At 42.3% G+C, this 21,176-nt stretch overlaps 1 protein-coding gene across 7 annotated transcripts in view; it reads right to left on the reverse strand.

Moving 5' to 3' along the window:
* Positions 1–21,176, reverse strand: part of WIPF1 (WAS/WASL interacting protein family member 1) — a 118,260-nt gene that overhangs the window by 24,461 nt on the left and 72,623 nt on the right. For 4 of the 7 annotated variants that reach the window (XM_031651370.1, XM_031651371.1, XM_031651368.1 and 1 more), the window contains exon 2: positions 1,852–1,940. In XM_031651370.1, the coding sequence (XP_031507230.1) occupies positions 1,852–1,902 (51 nt within the window). In that variant the 5' untranslated portion in view covers positions 1,903–1,940. Of the gene's footprint in view, positions 1–1,851; positions 1,941–13,353; positions 13,609–17,348; positions 21,019–21,176 lie in introns of those variants that run through there. The other 3 variants (XM_017946667.3, XM_031651366.1, XM_031651367.1) reach the window with 2 other exon arrangements.

A 21,176-nucleotide genomic window follows, 5' to 3' on the forward strand; every position in this document is an offset into this window, starting at 1 on the left:
TTTAATATTTTTTATTAAGTCAGTTCACTATAACCCATACTTTTGGGGAAATATGGATAAATGAATCCTGCTATGTTAGCCAGATTAGAGGTTCTCAAACTTATCCATGTGAAGGACCAGCGTTTTGTTTTTGTTTTGTTTTGTTTTTGAGACATAGTCTTGCTCTATCACCCAGGCTGGAGTGCAGTAGTGCAATGACAGCTCACTGCAGTCTTGACCTCCTGGGCTCAAACAATCCTCCCATCTCTGCCTCCAGCATAGCTGGGACTACAAGCATGCACCACCATGTCTGGCTGGCTAATTAAAAAAATTTTTTTGTAGATATGGGGGTCTTGCCATGTTGCCCAGGCTGGTTTCGAACTCCTGGGCTCAAGTTATCCTTCCACAGTGCACGCCTGGCCGAGGACCAGTCTTTTGAAAACTATTTTCATCAGCAACTGACACTTTTGTAAAATAACAATGAATTATTAGAAAAACGAATTAGTTTTTTAAAAAAGACACACAACATCCAATCTTAGAAACAGACAGAAAACTACTGTCAAATTGCTAGAAATGCTTCTAAATGCTTACTTTCAATTTTTGTCCTCATCACTTTGGGGACTCTTTAAAAAGTAGTTGGAAGGCCACACTCTGAGTAACAATAAGCTAATTAATGGGCAGTTCTTCTCACTAGGTATCATCCTCAGATGAGTTATATAAATGCGTCTCATGGAAACCTGGGGCAAGAAACTTTCTCTCCAAGCCTCAGTTTCCCCATGTGAAAATGGTGAAAATGAAGGAACCATCAGTGTGAGGCTCCTCCTCAGTGAAGGCTTCACAAGCTGGAGAGGGCTTTGTAACAGAGTTTATCTTGGGGCCTTTCCATATGACCAAGTGGAGGGTTGCCAAATTCCTGGAAGAGGGCACACTAACTTCCCCAAAGAGGTCTATCAAAGGAGCAGGATGAGCCAGGCACAGTGGCTCACACCTGTAATCCCAGCACTTTGGGAGGCTGAGGTAGGTGGATCAACTGAGGTCAGGAGTTCAAGACAAGCCTGGCCAACATGGTGAAACCCCGTCTACACTAAAAATACAAAAATTGGCTGGGCATGGTGGTGCGTGCCTGTAGTCCCAGCTACTTGGGAAGCTGAGGCAGGAGAATCACTTGAATGGGAGGCGGAGGTTGCGGTGAGCCGAGATCATGCCACTGCACTCCAGCCTGGGCGAAAGAGCGAGACTCAAAAAAAAAAAAAAAAAAAAAAAAGACCAGGATTAATCCAGTGAAGAAATTCTTTCGGGAAATAAACATCTAAATGCCTAAATGCAAGTATAGATTTAAAGGAGGATGTGAATGTGTGTGGGAGAGGTGGTGGGGTGAGATATTTGTCAAAAACAGATTGGGAAAAAGAGGGGAAAAGGCAGAAAAAAAGAAAGGAGTGAGACTGGAAGACACTTTAATGGAATGCACCGCAGGCAGAGACCTGGGTTTCTAGACTGTCCAGCCCAGAAGTTAAAGGCCAGACATTGAGTTCATCTGAATGAGAACAGTGCACACTCAGAATTGCTCCTGCAAACCCTATCTCAGGCCAGCACATTTCCCTGCACAGATGCGGCAGAAAACACCTAATCAGCCACATTCCACCCTTGTACTATCCATCACATGAGACCTTAAACAAATAAAACCCTTCATGTTGTTTGTATTTGCTGGGTTTCAGGGTTTGGCTTACTCTGGGCACAAGGAAAGCCTGTTGTATCACATGTAAGCCAGAATGCAAACACATTTAATACAAACACATGCGTGCCAGGTTTTGGCTTCATTTGGCTTGCTTTATGCATAGAAAGTGATTGCATAGAAAGCGAGGAGACACTCACCAGTGCAAACGTCGGGGGCGGCGGGGGTGCTGGAGGGGGAGGGACGGGCATCTTGGGCAGTTATGCGTTCAACAGTCTTGCTGATAAATCTGGAAAAACAAGAATGCGATCATGTATTAGATGTGATCTTAGTAATACTGTCCTAATCTGCCTTCACTTTCCCACCAAAGTGACAGCTCCACCTAGCTCAACTCTTAAAAGAGATGGCCTTACCTTTACACCTCACTGCTAAAACGTTACTGTTCTGGAAGGATCCCGGCAGAGAGGCTTCCGAGCCGAGGTGCTCGGAGAGAATGGAGGCCACATCCAGTGCCTTACTTGGCTCCATTCCCCCACCCACCACAGCAGGCCATGACCCACCCAGGTGGGCCTGGTTAAGCAGGAAAGTCTCACACAACTGCTCGGATGTGGATATATCCTGGCCAAGTTTGACTGAAAACAAATTCACTTCAAGTGGCTTCTCCTGCTCACTAATTTCCATGACAATCCTTTCTTGCTCTCCCACCCCTCTGGCTTTCTCCTCCCATTCTTCCTGACATTCGCCCAAGTCTGTGTGTGTACTGCAGGAATATGAAGATGAATCTACTTCTAGTCCTGCCCTCAAAGTTCCTAGTCCTCCAGGGAGAGGACACGGAGAATGTAAGGTGGAAAGCGGGGAGCAGCAGGTAAATCGGGGTGGACGTGTGGGGGTCAACCTTATGTTTGGAGCACTCAAAGACCAGCCATCCCTATCTCTGTGCTCCTTAGCATTTCCTCAGAGGATCTAAGCACAAACAGAGGGGGAACGAGAAGTCAGACCTAGGACTCCCAGGCTGTTTACTAGAAATGCACTTCATTTACAAGAGACTGTCTTACCTTTGTTTGGGTAAAAAAATTATATACAAAGAAAATAAGAAAGAAGAGCCTTTCTGCAGAGTGTGCTTGCTCTGAGAACAAAGGGAAGGCCAGATTCCGTAGCTGGGTAGGAGAGTTTAGGGACCCCAGGTGGGTTAGGGGGCAGGGCGGAGAGGGCAGCCTGGCAAACACCAGGGCCAGGAGAGACGATGGCCAGGAAGTGCCCAGGAAGTGCCTGGGGAGTTACACCAGTCAGGAGCCCTCTCCCCATTTCCTCCAATCCTTCCAGTCCTGTTCCTTCGCCTCACTAGAACCCCTGCTCCCTCTGCCCTGTCTAGGACAACGCCTCACCCACTGTTCTCATCCCTAAGTAATGCCAGCTTCTCCCGCTCCATCCTTGCTACACAAACTGGTCCTGGATGGGCAGCGTGGGCATCACCCAGGAGCTGTTAGAAATGTCAACTCCCAGTCCCTTTTGCCCCCAACTGAATTCGTTTCAGCATTTTAACAAGATCCCTGGGTGATTCATATGCACTAAAGCCCAACTGTAGAGTTCGAGCCTGAAACCAGTGGGCAGTCTGGGACACCAGCCACCTGAATAACATTATTTCCACAGGACATGTGTCCCAAATTTTAAACTGCAGAATTATGTTTCTTTTTAAAAATTTTTAAATTTTATTTACTAATTTTTTTGAGATGAGGTCTTGCTCTGTCACCCAGGCTGGAGTGCAGTGGCAAAATCATAGCTTACTATGCCTCAAACTGATGGGCCTAAGCAATCCTCCTGCCTCAACCTCCTGAGTAGCTTAGCTAGGACTGCAGGCATATGCCACCGTGCCCAGTATTTATTTTTATCTTTTATTTCTGTTGTGATGGGGTCTTGCTATGTTGCTCAGGCTAGTCTTGAACTCCTGGCCTCATGCGATCCTCTTGCCTTAGCTTCCCATAGTGCTGGGATTACAGGTGTGAGCCACTGTGCCAGGCTTTTTAAACTCTCAATAGTCTCTTAATTGCAGAAAACAATTTCTTAGAATTTAAAATATTCATTTAGTTCCACCACTACAAGTTAATGTGGAAAACTGAAACCTAAACAAATACTTTCTATTGAGATAATGCTAGATGGCTTGCTTTCTGCGAACAGAAATGGACTGGAGAAGCTAAAACAGACACTGCTGGACTTGTCACAGCCGCCGGGAAACAAGAATTAAGACAGTTCGCAAAAGTCCCATTCAAAGTGGGCTGTCTAGAAAATGAAAATTTTAAATTCCACAGCAGCAACAGCAGCTCTCATGTATGGAGAATCCGCTGGATCCAGGGCTCTATCCTTGCATGGTCTCTGACTCCTAAGACACCAGAAGCCAGCATAGCTGTGCTCATTTGATAGACTCAGAGAAATTAAGTCACTCCCTAAAATACCCTGAAGCAATTCATTCAGTCATGTCCTTTTGGTTCCTGCTCTTCTGCTGGATAACACTGCCTCACTCACTGCCGTTTTAATGATCTAATAAGCACTTTCAGGCAGGCAAATTAGTGCCACAGCTCACCTGTTAACTAGGCTGGAATCTGTTTTCAGTAAGAGAGTGTCTCAGGCAAGGATTCTTTTAAAGTATGTTTCTTAAATTGCTCTTTCTGGCATGACACCAATTAGTCACCCATAGGGCCACGTGGGCACTGTGAGCAGGACTGGGTGCCTGTGTTAGGGCGTCCTCTGTCAAGAGGCATCTCCAGTGGCACATTCAGAGGCCTTGGAGTCAGACGTCTCCTCCAGGAGGAATGACGGGGATCTGAAACTGAATTTAGGCCTGACTACTGCAAAAAAAGCTGGAGCCAAATCAGTGGTATGACCAGAGCTGGGAAAGACTTACCAAGGAAGGGGGATAGCCTGGTCTGACTGGTGGGCCCAAGAGATGGGCTCTGGGAACAGTGCATCCATGTGCTTGGTCGATGAAAAATCCCTCAAGCCTATTTTGTCTGATTCCATGTTCACTAACTAATTTTCCGTCATCCTGTGATCTTACTATCTAGGAAGGAGTGGATATTCTGGTCAACTAACAGGAACCTCTTAGGGGTGTGGTTGTCATGAGTTCAGCTCTCATAGCAGAGATCAATTGAACTTCTGTCCTGCACAGCTTAGGGGCCAGACTGTGGAATGGGGGACCCTTTCAGGGGCTGCCACCCTGAAAGACCTCCTTAATTATTTTACAATTCTCTGTTGCTGCTGTTTTAGTAATGTCTGTGCACTTACTGACTTGTATATTAACTTCTGGATGACAACTTCAGGGAGGGCTGTGCTAACTTCATGGTCCAGAGGGCTGGTGTGGGAGAAACAGCAACAGTCATGGCTGGGGCCAGGGCCAAGGCCAGATTGCAGAAATTAGCGGCAAAACCAAGGTTCAGGGAGCAAGATGCTATTAAAGGGTCTGAGGTATTGCAGTCTTTCCTTCCTGGCCACTTCAGACGGACAGTGGGGAGAGGGTCTATGAGTGAGCGCTCTCGCTTTTTAGAGGGTGGTGCAGAACTAAGTGCTCTTTCTTCTCCTCTGTAGACTTCTGTTTGCACGGCTTGCTTTCCCTGGCCCCATCTCTCAGTCCCCTCCAGATTAACTGTCCCTTTCCAATCTCAGTGGTAACACAGAAGAGGGAGGCTGCCATGTCCTCTCTCCTCCTTTTTAGCTGAACATCTGCTGGGCATGGTCTGGACTTCTCCAGGCTGGGGCCTCAAGGGAAGTGTGTGAGAAACCCGACTCCAGTACTGCCACCTCACTCAGCCCCTAGATCAAAGAAGACTAAGCTCATGTGCCCCAACACTGGGCCCACCGGCCACGCCAGGCCCACTTCTTGGCTGTCTTTCCACCAGCCTATGGACTCCACGGGGTCTTGCCAATACCTGGCACAAAGTAGGGTTCTTACTAAATATATATGCAGTGAAAGAACTGTGTATCACACAAGCCAAGTGCTTGCCACTGGAAGGGCTCCCAGCATCACCCCAGTGCACTGTGAAATCCAGGTAAAAGAGTCAGCCCTATTTCAGAGGGGCTTGCTAGTGTTACATACTGGGACTTACTTTCCTGGCAGCCTCCAACTTCCCCAGAGAAGTAGAACCCCAAGGCCTTGGGATAGGAGGGCTTCCCTCCTCTCATGGACTTGACAGCCCACATCAGAGCCAGAGCCAGATCTTACTGAAGGCCTTGGCCCTAGAGCACGGATCTTAACAGACCAGCATTCCTGCCTGGATCCTCACACCCAGAGTCTGTAGATAGAATTCAAGGGTTCATAAACTTGGATGAAAAAAAAGCACATATTATTTCTACTAAGCACTAACTGAAATGTAGCATTTCCTTTGATTATGAATGTAGGCCACAAACCACAGTATCTGATATTCTTTCACCAATAGTTTTCACATGATATTTTCACATCATATTACAACTACACATCAACAATTTTCAACATTCTGGCAACGTTTAAATCTGTTGCTAAATCTTGTTGTTTAAACCATTAATAAAGAAGTACATATTTTAATAAAGTAGTTTCCTTTGTAATTCTCTGTATTTTATTTTATGCATTTAAACACAGACACAAAAGGGGCCCTTTGGGACTGTGAGTGGTGACTTATACCTGTAATCCCAACACTTTGGGAGGTCAAGGTGGAAGGACTGCTTCAGCCCAGAAGTTTAAGACCAGCTTGGGCTACAAAACGAGCCCTTTATCTCTAAAATTAAATTAAATTAAATAAATTAAATTAAATTAAAAAAAGGAGTCTTTTGGGCTTCACCAGTGGGTTTATAGAATGAAAAAGGGAGAACATGAGACCTTGGTCAGGCAAATTTGGTTCTGAATCCTTGCTCTGCCACCTGGCAGATTCAGATGGGAATCTGTTTTTCTCATCTGTTAAATGGGAAGTTGCTGAGCAGATTAAATGAAATGGTGTGTGCAAGGCTTTCAGCGTGGCCTGGGGGAGCAAAGCTGTCAGTGGACAGGGCTGAGATCTGTCCTTTGGAGGGTGAGGATGGGTCCTGCTGGTACAAGCTGCTGAGTGCCTGGCAGAGGAGGGATGGACCTGGAGGCTAGTCTGAGGGGCTGCAGCTTTGCTCAGTGGCTGTGGGTGGATCTGCCTCGGCGGGAATGAGGCCGACTGATGACTGGGCTTCCCAGCATTTGGTTCTTCCCTTGGAGATGGGAGCACGGCAGGAAAGGCAGCTGACTCGGGTGCAGGAGAGGCCTGAGAAGAAGGGAAAGGACTCAGCAGCAGTTTCCCCAGTGTGGTCAGTCATCTCCTGCGTCAGAATCTGCTGTGCCCGTGTCCGGCTTCCCAAACTAGTTGGAGTCTCGGCAGTGTCGGATCACATGCCTCCCCACTTGCTGGGCCTTGCTCTCCCAACCCAACCCAGGCAATGAACTTTAAAGAAGACACACTTTTCACAATTAATTTCTTTTTAAGAATAATTTCAATGTTTAAGTAACTTTCATGATAGAGAGAAAAGCCAGACTTTCTAAAATCTTTACGTGGTGTGTTGACTCCTACGTACACAAAGAAAACCCAAAGGATAGAAAAGGCTTTTGTTTTCACATACAGTATTATGGTCTGAACTATGTCCCCTGCAAACTGATATGCTGAATTTCCAACCCTCAGGACCTCAGAAGGCAACTGTATTTGGAGATAGGGTCTTTAAAGAGGTGATTAGGCTAAAACGGGTGAGATCTTAATCCAGTTTGACTGGTGTCCTCATACAAAGAGGAAAAGACATCAGGCATGTGCTCACACAGAGGAAAGTCTTCAAGTAAAGACGCAGTGAGAAGGTGGCCATCTGCAAACCAAGGAGAAAGGCTTCAGAAGACACCATACCTGCCTACATCTTGATCTTGGACTTCCAGCTTCCAGAGCTGGGAGAAAACAAATTTCTGTTATTTGATCTACTGAAGCTGTGGTATTTTATTATGGCAGTCCTAGCAAATTAATATTTAACACTCACATTTAGACAACATTCACTGATCCCAGATCAGCCAGGGCATCTTGCAGCCTGGACCCACTTGTTAAACATGCAAGGAGCACTGTGAGAGAAAGAGAACTGCTTGGCCCACTCCCCACCAGTACAGGGGACACATTCTCCCCAATGGCATGGCCAACTAGAGGTCAACCACAGCTCACAGTTTGGTCCAGACGTGCCCCAGGAAACTCATGGTTTCTTCTTCAATGTGCTCATCTAGGAAAGCAGAATCATCCCTGAATGTAAAATGATTGCCTTCCTTGGGATCAAGAAAATGGGGTAGTTATTTAAATAAACTGTTTCTTAGTTTCATAGCCAACTTAAAATTCATTCTAGATTGCACTGCCTAGGGCCCACACTACAGAATGACATGAGGTGGGGAGTGATTCCTAATAGTCCCCCAGTGAACACAGTTGACAGTCCTCCAAAGGCTGGTCTCTAATCCCACGTGGGCAGGGGTTCCATTAGAGAAGATGAGAAGCAGCTTTATCCAATTACGTTTATCATTAATTTGGACTATTCAAAAATATAAAGCATTTTGCTCTATAAATGTTGCTAAAAGTAACCCTTAAATACTATCATACCTAAAATGAATGGTGGAAAATTAAGCTTTTTTCCCCCAAAAGATTGAATCGATAGAGGAATATTTTATTTGCTGGGGGTGGGGGAGAGTATCAGAAATAATATAACTGGACAGATTAAAAAATCCAACTGCTCTCTTGCCCTCATTATTTTCTATTTTTATTTACATTTATTTATTTATTTATTTATTTTTTGAGACAGAGTCTGGCTCTGTTGCCCAGGCTGGAGTGCAGTGGTGCGGTCTTGGCTCACTGCAACCTCCACCTCCTGGGTTCCAACAATTCTCCTGCCTCAGCCTCCCAAGTAGCTGGGACTACAGGCTCGTGCCACCACACTTGGCTAATTTTTGGTAGAGATGGGGTTTCACCATGTTGGCCAGGCTGGTCTGGAACTCCTGGCCTCAAGTGATCCACCCACATCAGCCTCTCAAAGTGTTATGATAACAGGCATGAGCCACCATGCCTGGATTCATTTATATTTTACTTTATATATAATGCTCTTAACTCATTTTCATCTATGTATTTCTTGAGTGCTTTTGGCTTCTTCAGGTTAGTTTTTTGTTTGTTGTTGTTTTCTTCAAGATTTCTTTTTCTCCTTTTGTATTGTAGAGAATACAAAAATATACAAAGATGAAAAAAAAGTACTGAAGTTGTATTTAACCACTAAAGGAAGCACTGAATAATAATTAATTTTTAGGTGAAAAAGGGTTGGGGGTCATAACCAGAGGTAACTCTTTGTTATTTTGATACATGTCCTTCCAGCTTATAAGTACATGTACAGCCCTCTCTCCCCTTCCCTTTCTCTCTCTGTGTCACACATATACATGCACACAATTGTTTGACCAAAAAATATTAACAGAACAAAATTGATGATACATGTAACGCAAAAGTGTTTTCCTGAGAAAAGGTTTTTAAATTCATATTGAGTTATTACAACCATAAAAAATAACTGCAAGGGCATTCATTACAAAGACAGTGAATCCACTCCAAGTCACCCTGCAAAAATAAAATCATCGAGCAAACTCAAATTGCTGCTAAGATGGTGAATTTTAAAAAGCATGTCGTTTTGGGATTCCTACTCAACTATTCTTGATTCTATTCTTTAGAGACTCCTCCATGATGCAAACTTAGCTGGATGTATTTAAGATCTGAAAACCATTAGAACTAATTAAGATGAATTTGGCTTTGTTCTTCAACTTCCTGTAAAAAATGCTCAACAGGAAAATTGATGTTCACAGTAAACCACAGTCATCCTGTTTCTTTAACACAATCTTTTCACAGCTGCAGTTGCCTGGAGTTTCTATTTTATGTCGCGAGTCACTGTGCAACAGCTCTACCGTCCCTTCCCCCCACCATGTGGTCTGGCCATTTTAGAAACTTTCAATACCTTTGCAGAAAGGTTCGTTTCTATTATTGCTACTCTTCCTCTCTCCAAGCTGAAGGGCCTCGCTCAGAGCAATGAGGCCATGGATACAAGAGGGGAAACAGAAAAGGCAGCTGGACTCCAGAGGAAGCAAAAGGCAGAGAAGAGGAAAACAGCTTGATTAGCAAATCAGCAGCCTCACCCAGTTGGTTCTTATGCATTGTTAGTCTCCATTTGCGCTGAATGTAGAGCACACGCTTGCCATATACAGAATCCCTCATTTCTCAGAATGTACTGCTCTTTTCTCAATCATCATTGAAAACAATTTACTTCAGCGACGTCTGATTAGGTTGTCTTCTTAATGGTAAATGTCAGTTTAAGTCTCTGCTGAACCTAGAAATGTTTCTTTTATAGTTATTTTAGATAAGGAGGTGATTTATTTTGGCAGGGAGTAGGAAAGGTGCTTTTCAAAGAAGACATTTTGAAGCATCTCTAACGTCATTAAGACTGGCTAGGAGCTTGGACACAATTTTTACTGCAAGAGTACTGCTAGAGAAATAAAGGTTGCTATGAAATAAAATTATTTTTTAATCCACTATTATGCACATTTAATTTTAAAATTAATACAAATTCATAGACATCCAAGACCCTTTTAATAGTGAGAAAATGAAGGTGAGCTGAATGACCTGCCTACCTGTCATTATTTAACTGAAGGAAAGGGAAAGGAAACTTTTTTTACTTTATCCATATAATTAAAGAGTAGCAGGTTTTCTCCCATACTTCCCATCTCTTTAAGGGGTTCAAATCTCCAAGCTAAAGTCTTCCTAAATTGCTATTACCACATTTAGTTCTACCAGAGGATTAAGATGTGCCACTGTTTCTCTTTCTCTCTCACACACATATACACATGGCATATATGTTAGCACATTTGATATAGTGTATTCATTTTATCATAGTACAGCTTTATGATACAAGCAGAAGGGTCACCAAGTTTACCTCTGAAGAAGTGAAAAGACTTAGAAAGGAAAATATCTTACTTGAGATTATTAGTTTCAAAGATATTTACTGTTGCTGTGACATTTAAAGCAAAACATTTGTACTCTCAGATTCCCAAGGCCGGAAAAGCACCTCAAGAAATCATACTGCCTGGGTGTTGTAGCTAATGCCTAGAATCCCAGCACTTTGGGAGGCCAGGGTAGGAAGATCGCTTGAGCCTAAGAGTTTGAGACCACCCTGGGCAAACATAGTGGGACCCTCATCTCTACAAAAAAAAAAATCTAAAATTAACTGGGCATGGTGGTACACATCTTAGTTCTAGCTACTTGGGAGGCTGAGGTGGGAGGACTGCTTGAGTCCAGGAGTTTGAGGGTGCAGTGAGCTCTGATCATGCCATTGCACTCCAGTGTGGATGACAGAGCAAAACCCTGTCTCAAAAAAAAGAAAAAAAAAAAACAAACAGAAAAGAAAAATCATACAATTATTTATAATGTTGCTTCCAAGCTGCACTTGCGAAAAAAAGCTCTTACAATTCAGATAACTTCCTCCACATTTAGTTGTTAGGTGGCCTTGGATAAATTACTTAGCTTATCTAAGTCCGGTTTTCAAAATAATAGCACTTACTTAATAGGGTTATTCAAGAGTTAAATGAGGGAGTGCTTAATAAGTATTAGCCATTTTCAAAAAACAAAATAAGCAAAGGTGAAGAACCTAACACAGAACAAGTGGTCAGTAAATATTACAGTCTTTCCCCCTATTTAACCACGAGAAAGAGAAACCGTGAGCTGATTTAAATCAGCCTACGTGTGTACACCCATGCAAACTTCTGTATTACAAGTGAATGGTGAAGGAAGATGTGTATAAAGTGCATTTCAAATTTCTCAGAAAAGCATACTGATTAAGGCACTCCTTATTCTAGTATTTTTTTACAGTTTTAATTTTCAGGACAGACAGAGGTATTTATGGCAGTCCAGGAGAAATGCTTTTTTCAACAACAAGCACATGTTTAACAATTTGAACAAAATGAGTCAAACCTTAAAGCAGAAATGTATCACAATTTAAATAGCCAGAAACTTCCAAAGTAAATGATGTGTGTTCATAAAATGTTAAGAAGGCTTCAAAAGGTCATAAAACTTAAAGGGTCCAGGAATTCGGTATCACTTCATCTTACATTTTAGGTAGGTTGGGGAACTTCCAGCCTGCAGGCCAGATTTAGAATCTGATCAGATCTGAAGTTGCTGCTTGACCCCAGGAACTAATTTTCACCACAGGGAGTTCTCTGAATATTTCAGTCCACCCAGAGTATGTGTAACCCTTAAAAGGTTAGATATTAGAGTAGTTGAAGCGCTATGAGCAAATAGTCCATGAATAAACTTTTCAAAGAGCAATAGAAAACCTGACTTCGTGAAAAATGACTTTTAGGTAAGTCATTTAACGACCTTAGACCTATAAAAGGAAGAGTTTTGACATGATGATATTCCAGTTCAGAAGCAACAAAGCTTGATAAAGTTAACACATAGCACTGTAGTCCAAGTGAATTGTAAGAGTATGATTTCTACACAGATCAACCTCAAAACCTTTCCCCAGTTTCTCATCTTCCTCTCTCACTATCCTGTCCTATTCTTTCCCCAGTCTTTCAACTTTCTCTCTACCAAGTTGTCTTAGTTTGCTTAGTAAGAATCTTTCAGGAGCCTTTTCATTTACCACCTCTCCATTCTCTATTACATATACTAGGTATGCCATTAAATTATTTAAAAGAACTTGTATGCTTGTAATCCCATCACTTTGGGAGGCTGAGGTGGGCGGATCACTTGAGGTCAGGAGTTCGAGACCAGCCTGACCAACATGGTGAAACCCCGTCTCTACTAAAAATACAAAACAAAAAAACCAAAAACCTTGTACTTAGTGACTAAAGTTGTATGTGCCTTCTGAGTTTTGCAAAGCTTTATTTTATATTTCTCCATGGGGAGAAAGGAACATAAGTCAAGTTGTTTTTTGCTACATATTCTAGAAAAAAGTTTTTTTAACCTAAAAAGTTTCCTTAGTTCTGCTCTGTAAGTCTCTGAGTATATGGCTTGAAATTTTAAAAATCACAATATTTTATGCCAAAACATTAATCATATTTAACATAAAGTTATAATTAATGCTATAGAATTTGATTTGCGATAGTAATTGTACACACACTGTTATAACAGGAATAGACTTATTCTAAAAGACAAATCATATTCTAAAAGACTCTGCTAAGAAATGGTTTAGTTTGAGTTTTGAACTTAAATAGCACATCGGCAGCAAGAGAACTGCCAACAGCTTAGTTCCATGGTATTTTCGTTTGAAGCTTCCAATGGCTCCTTGAACTTTAAAGCACTTATTGTTACTGGCCACACCAAAGATTCAAAGGCAGTTGTGTGGACAACTGTATCATATACCAAAAGGATATATTTACTGACATAAGTCCCCAATTTAAATGGGAAAATAAATTCCTGTGGATCCAAACTTGTCCAGTGGTCAAGAAAAATTCGATTGAAAATCTTGCTTACATTTTGGCTCAAAGCATAAGTTATGAATCATTCACAATCACCATAGTGGTGAAACTAGCATTCTGAGCAACAGGAATAGCTCACATGGTGTTCCACAGAAAAATTAAACAACTTTATCTCGACATACTATGGTCCATTAAAAGCCATTTAGTTCTTCCCTGTAGCTGATAAAGGAAATAAACTTAGTTTGAATATAATTTTTCTTACCGTTAAAGGGTACTGCAGGGAGCCATGGTCAGGGACACAGGCAGACAGAGGGCCAGCAGGACAGAAGCCAAGAGAGAATACTGTCCCTGAAAAAGGTATCATCTTCTAACGCAAGTGTGAGGTCATTTTTGGACAGCCATTTTGGACAAGCTCTGGCCTCTTGTTAAATGTGACATACTGAGTCAGAGGCAGACGTCCTTCTGCGGTTATTCGCTTCCTGTCTGATTAATTTGTTGTTTGTTCCTTCCTCCTTTGCTGCAGAAAAAGAAACTAGATTGGTTTTGCTTAAGAAGCAAGCAAGAAAAAAACCTAAATTTAAAAAAGTTAAATGTTTCTCCTCCCCACAAGGTGTAATACACAGCTATTTGGTACAGTGACAAGAGGGGATGAGCACCTCCACTCCGTAAAGAGTCCAACTTTATTCTAGATATTCCCACAAAAATAACTGTTCATGGAACTTGAGGAAAATTATATTTGAAAGTATCACTGTAAATACTGACTATTCCATTAAGTAATAGGGAAAAGAGTCACTCAAGAAAGAAAAGCTCTTATCTACCTTACCTTATCTCTTAATTAGGCTAAGGGCTTCTCTCATTTACAGGGCATTCAAGTGTGTGGGGAGAAAGTTACAAATGCAGGTGAAGAGAGCAGGTCAGGTGTATGAAGGCAAATGAGGTTCTTTTTTTGGTTTTGTTTTATTTATTTCTTTCTTTCTTTCTTTTTTTTTTTTTTAGAGACAGAGTCTTGCTGTCACTTAGGCTGGAGTGCAGTGGTATAATCATAGCTCCCTGTGGCCCCTCCTGGGTTCAAGTGATCCTCCAGCCTCAGCCTCCTGAGTAGTTGACACTACAGGCATATGCTACTGCACCTGGCTAATTTATTTTATTTTTATATTTGGTAGAGATGGGATCTTGCTTTGTTGCCCAACCTGGTCTTACACTCCTAGCTTCAAAGTGATCCTTCCATCTTAGCTTCCCAAATTGCTGGGATTACAGGCTTGAGCTACCATACCTGGCAGCAAATGAGTTTTGAAACGTGATTTTGGTGCCCAAGTCAGGGTAAATAATATACAGCTTAATTCAGCTGCAGATCCATAGCTTTCTATGCCAAAATGTTTCTGTCCCCCACACTTAATGGGGTAACAGTAACTCTCCTAGAAGATGCTTGACAAAAGCATAGAGATAAAGAGGGCAGAAGGAAGAAAGTCAGATTTCTCATTATTAAAGAACTCAAGAGGTGAATGGCAATGGAATACATGTAGAAATCATTTTATCGAAACCTTCAGTTATGTATAGAATGATCTGAAAATGCTCATAATTTTTTCTTAACCCATCTTAAAGGTTCAGACTTACATTTGCAACACGTAGCATATAATTCTGAAAAACCGGAAACAGTGGAAGAATTAAAAAGAGAGGCATATTTCAGAAACTAGCTTCACTGTAAAATCTGAATGTTGGGTCCTGATTCTGCTGGGATCAGAGGCCAGAGGCATGAAAAGAACACACGTTGTCTAACACTGCCTTACCTGTAAAGTGATAGAACTGGGCTAGATGAGTAATTTTCAACTCAGGTAGCTGTTGGGGGTGGAGAGCAGTGAGTGGGAATGGTGGGGGCAGGGGTCTGTAGCACTCAGTGGGTGGGGCCCGGAATGTGAAATTTCCTATGGTGCTTATGACAGTCCCACCCAAAATACCAGAAGTGCTCCTACTGGAGAGTACTGGGATAGATGATGTCTAAGGATCTTTTAAACTCAAAATTCCCTGAGATAGGAGTCTAACTGCATGAGCAGATTCATGATGCCAGGCCGTGGGCACAGTTCCTGGAGTGGTATCTCCAAGAATAAGTGACTGAGAGTCCTCTGCTTTGCCTGGAGCCCCTTGAAGGCAGAGACTGCCTCTTGTCTAACTCTGGCCTGGTGTCCACCTGTGACTTAACACACGAATAAATACCTGCAGGCATGGGACTGGACAGAGGTGGAGGCCTGCAGCAATCAGCACTTCCCCTGATACAAACCCTCAGGCAAACAGAAAACTTGATCAACTATTAAGTAAACGCCTGAGTGAATCTTTGAAGAAGTCTAATTATAGTCGGGTCTAAAAAGAGAACACAGGCAATATGACAATTTCTCTATATATTTACAGAATTATTTTGAAGTTCTCTAAGTAAGACACCACACACACACACACACACACACACACACACTCTCTCTCTCTCTCTCTCTCTCTCTAGCTATCTATCTCTCTCTCTCTCTCAGTACACATACCATTCATGGCTATTTCCATCCCTTAGGGGAGTGGTCCCTAACCTTTTTGGCACCAGGGACCGGTTTTGTGGAAGACAATTTTTCCACGGAGTGGAGGCAGGGGGTGGGGACGGTTTCGGGATGAAACTGCTCCACCTCAGATCATCAGGTGTTAGATTCTCAGAAGGAGCTCGCATGCACAGTTCACTTTAGGATTCTTGCTCCTCTGAGAATCTAACGCCGCAGCTGATCTGACAGGAGGCGGAGCTCAGGAGGGAACGCTGGCTCACCAGCTGCTCACTTCCTGCTGTGTGGCCTGGTTCCTAACGGGCCATAGACTGGTTGGGGACCCCTGCCTTAGGAAAAGCTCACTTAGAAGGGAGTATGTCACCTAGAAGGCTGCAGTTCCCAAGACACGCAAGGGAGTAGTTGTGTAGTTTGAGTCTATTCCTACAATCAACTTTGGACACATTTATCAGGTGTCTACTATGCACAATAGGACATAAATTAGATAATGTTCCTCCCCTACTTAAAACCCTCCAATGACTTCTCATTTCATTTAAAAAGTCCAAACCCTTAGGTCCACAGGGACCCACAAGATCTGGCCCCTCCTTAACTCTCTGCCTTCATCTCAAGTAATACTCTGCCTTGCTAATTTACCTTCCACACCTTTCTGTTCCTTAAATGCACCAAGCTCATTTGCATCTTGGGGCCTTTTACTTGCAAGCCTGGTACTCTCCTCTGGTACACTCATCTTTTGGTTCCTTTTTATTCTTCAAATGTCAGCAAAAATGCTCTCCCTCATGACCCATTTCTGCTCCCGTTTTCTTTTATGCATAGCACACATCACCACTTGACACTGTCTTATTTGTATTTATTTACTTGTATGTCTCTCCCTACTAGAATCCAAGCTCTATGAGAGCAGGGACCTTGTCTATGAGAGCAGGGACCTTGTCCCATCTTGTTTCTGCTGTTGCTTTAGCATCTAATGCTGCACCTCACACCTGGTAGGTGTTTGAAAATAAGTGTTTGTTGAATGAAAAAGAAAATCAATGTTTCTTACAAATTCTACTATAGCATAATGTTCCTTTTTTTTTTTTTTTTTGAGACAGAGTCTTACTCTGTTGCCTAGGCTGGAGTTCAGTGGCATGACCTTGGTTCATTGCAATCTTCACCTCCCAGGTTCAAGTGATTCTCATGTCTTGGCCTCTCTAGCTGGGATTACAGGCGTGCACCACCACATCTGGCTAATCTTTTTGTATTTTTAGTAGAGACAGGGTTTCGCCACGTTGGCCAGGCTGGTCTCGAACTCCTGGCCTCAAGTGATCCATCCACTTCAGCCTCCCAAAGTAATGGGATTATAGGCGTGAACCACCACGCTGCCCAGCATAATATTCCTTTAAAAGCTTAAGACTGTTCCCCCTGAAATGGTAAAAAACGAATGCCAAGACTAGACTTAAGCCTTCTTGGGAGAAGCTGTTAAAGGGAAAATTTCCAGAGAAATGGTCAGTAGGTAAAACCCTTGGCCCATCAGTGGGCTTGGCAATGCAGGCAGAGTCTTATGCAGTGCAGGTGGCTTATGCCATCGGGCAATGTGAAGAGAAAAATAGATTAAGAAAATTGAAAACAAATAGAACAACCAATCAGAAAGGAAGGGGAGGAAATAAAAAGGTAAAGGAAATAAGGCAAGAAAAGCTGGAGATGGGGAGAGATCATGTGGTGGATAGGGGAGAGCTCTAACCACACTGCTGACCTCAGAGGCTTTGGAAGCCACTTCTCCAGTGGATGACCCACAGGTGCTGGATGTAACAGTGCTGTCTGGTCTTCCTCAGTGAAGTGGAGTTCTCAGATCAGTGTCAGCTTTTCCAGCAGTCACATTCTTTAAAAAGAAAAGAACTTTAAGGCTGCAGGAGACTTGTAGAGATCAAAGTCTACATCACCACTTACAGAGGAAGAAACAGGGTTACAGAGAAGTTAGGCATCCTGCCCATGTCACACAGCTAGCAGCAGCAGAGCAGTGGCCAAAGCCTGGGCTCCACTCCACTGTCCAGTGCCATTAATGTCTTCAGCCTCATTTCAGGTTCAGGTGATACCACCTACCTCCTTTCTGTAAGTGTAAGAAGAGGCAGAAGGAAGAGAGTGGAAAGAAAGTCTGTGATGTGGATGGGAGAGGTTGTTATACTATAACCAAAGGCCTGAGATAAGTAGATTGAAAGCCTGGATGAATAAGGACAATCACAATTCTGGACTTAAAGAGAATTCTAAATGTATATCTCTTTCTCATTTAATATACATCAGTCCGAGCTTAATGACAGAGTAAAACAATAACCAATAGGCTTGCAGACCAATCACATAAAGAATCCTCCATATTAATCTATAGAAATAAAAAGTCAAGAGCAGGCAGAAGATTATAAAACAATAATGTAGGTCTCGCCAGGGTGGAAAAAGTGCTGAAGAATCACAGCCAACAACTCTCCTGCGGTGGCCCCCAATCATGGACTGAATCAGTGCAACAGTGGCATGTGTAAAATATGACAACATAAGTTTTTAACAATTCTGGTTTTTCAAGTTGCGTTTCCATGACTACCTGTTATGGTGCAGCATTTGCCCCAGTAGTGGAAAGCTGTTTTATAATATTGCATTCCTCAGTTCTAAAACTTACATTATTCCTTCTTAGACTGCAGAATGACACCTTAATAGATTTTTAGGGTGAAAAAGAAACACTACCAGATTAAAGATATGCATTAGCTGTAAGAATCTATTTTCGAAATGTTAAAATGTGGGAATTATTTGATTTAAAAGAGCAGAAACAAAGGAATAATCCTCTCCACCATATAATTATCAGTATAGCTACGCAGAGGGTTGATCATTTAAAAATCATCTCAGAAACATAGAGAAATTAAAAACAAACCTTTTAGTATTCTGTGCCCTGTTAATATAAATTGACATAATTTTACTTGGGGAAAAGTCTGCAGTGTATTCCGTTGTGTTTCGGCAGCTCAGCAACCATTCCCCCTACTTATAATCATGTCCATTTGTTTGTGTGGAGAATCATCCCCCGCTCACTCTCAAAACATGTGCATCCACAGGCATTCACTCCCACTCCAGACAGAGGAAAAGCATGTGATTCAAGACTGGCTCATCAGAGCCTTGCATTCATTTGGCCCTAGAGACTTCTGGTGATGGCTTGTGATCATCAGAATCAAGGAAACTTGTAGCCTGAGGCGAGCTCTATCCCTGAGGGATGAGGCTGGAACCAGATCTGTGAGGATGTAGGGAATAGGCCTGTTGCACTCATCCTTTGACCACATGGGGTCTAAAACCAAGACCAACAAAATGGGAATTGGAAGACGGAGAAAAACCAAGTGCTGGTGTTGTTGGTTGAGCCCTGAATCTATCTATAACTGAAGATGGCCTTTTTCTAGACCTTTAATTTATGTTAGCAAATAAATTCTCTGTTTTATTTAAGCTGGTATGGTCACGTTTTCTACTATTAGCAATACAAAGACTCTTAAGTGATATAGGAATTGGTACTAGAAGTGAGTGTTGAATGTGACTAAGCTTAAAATGTGCAACTGGCTGATTGAAGGTTGGGGAAGGCTAGCACAGGCTGGCCTGGACTGGAAAGTTGGCAGTCCTTGTTAACTGACAACAAAATAGCTAGTTATGCTGCCACCTATTGACTCCTCGGTCTAAGACAGGGGCCTACTCATGGTACACCATTAAAGGGTTCACTAGAAAAACATTCAGAATGGTGCAGTGTGTTGGCTGTTTCTTGTGTCCTTTACTAAGATCCACAGGAGAGAGATAAATGTAGGCTGAAAACTGACTAGAGGCACAGAGGGAAAAAATACAGCTTTGTTAAGAGAGGCCTTTTTTTGGCTGTGATCTGCAACCAAGATGGGTGAGAGTCAAATAATTTGGAGACTTGTGGGTTGGAAAACCCGAATTCTCTACGGCATGCTAACATTAGATAAGAGTGGGGAGGGACTCAGTCATAATCCTGAGAGACACAATTCCAAACACCAGAATCCTGAATATTGAAATCCCAAAATATCAAAATCCTGAAAATATAATTCTGGAAGAAATAATAGAGAATTCTTTGAAAGACATTTATTTACATTTTTAAAGGAGAATTTATTTAAGAAACATATAAAAACATGACAACACTTCATAGGCCATTTTACACAATAAAATAGACAATAATAACACATATATTTTTGCAAGCATAAACACTCAGGTACTCTAACAACAGCAGCACAGGTATAGAAGTTATAAGTAGACATCTGTATTCACAAAGAAATAGGGCAAGAAGGGAAGTGTATAAATGCATATCACTACAGTTGGTATTGTGTGTGCTCAGCTTTATAAATTTGGTCATCTGAAATACTGTAACAAATAATCTTTTGATGAGATCAAAAACTGTGACATGCAGTTACCATATAGGCAGTTGCCCAAAGAGCTGTTATCTCAAGAAATTTTCTTTCATAAACTCAGATTTGTATAAAAGGCCATCTCTTCATTTATTGAGGATGTTTCAACATTTTTATGTATATGTGCAAGGCTTACACACAACGTCAATGCTGTGCTGATGCATTTTTATGGAGTTAAATTTGCAAAAAATGCATTTAATGAATCAGAATTTTCCAAAAGTCTCTACACAATGTGTATGTCCAGTATTGGAAATGATGAAAAGATGAAATACATAAAAAATCATGCTGAAAATTTAAAATAGTGGAAAAAAAACTAAAATAAGAAAAAGAACTAAAAAGAAAATTCGACATATGAAAAGGGTATTATGGGGATAGATTACGGGCAATTGCACGGAGACAGTCCAAAGAGCTGGCCTAACATGATGCAGCTATTCCGTGACTGTGATTTTGGGGATTTTAGATGTTAGGGATTTTAGACTTTAGAGATTTATACTTTAGGAATTTTCATCTTTGGGAATTTCAACATTCAGGATTATAGTGTTCTAGACTGTGTCTTTTGGGATTATGATCCAGATCTGGAGTAACTCTACTCTGACTCCAGGAATGGAAAGTGACCAGCCCTGGCTAATTAGAGCCTTGGGGTTCCCTGGCTGCAGTGACTGGTTCAGAGATGCCCATGTGACTACTCTTGAACCAAGGAGATGCAGTGAGACTTATTCTATGGCATGTGGGGCTGAATTGGTAGTATTTTATCCACATTAGAGGTGTGGGGCTGGAATGGCAGTATTATACCCACATCATAGACGTGGAGACTGAGCATGAAGCCAATGCAGTAAGAGCGAGGGGAGCCTGAGACTTGAGAGGTACAGCAATTAAAAGCAACGTGTGGGCCGGCGTGGGGGCTCGCACCTGTAATCCCAGCACTTTGGGAGACTGAGGCAGACGGATCACGATGACAGGAGTTCAAGACCAACCTGACCAACATGGTAAAACCCTGTCTCTATTAAAAATACAAAAGTTAGCTGGGCGTGGTGGCGTGCACCTGTAATCCCAGCTACTCAGGAGGCTAAGGCAAGAGAATCGCTTGAACCCGGGAGGCGGAAGTTGCAATGAGCCGAGATTACACCACTGCATTCCAGCCTGGGTGA

This window comes from Papio anubis, chromosome 10, assembly GCF_008728515.1.
Source record: "Papio anubis isolate 15944 chromosome 10, Panubis1.0, whole genome shotgun sequence".
NCBI lineage: Eukaryota > Metazoa > Chordata > Mammalia > Primates > Cercopithecidae > Papio > Papio anubis.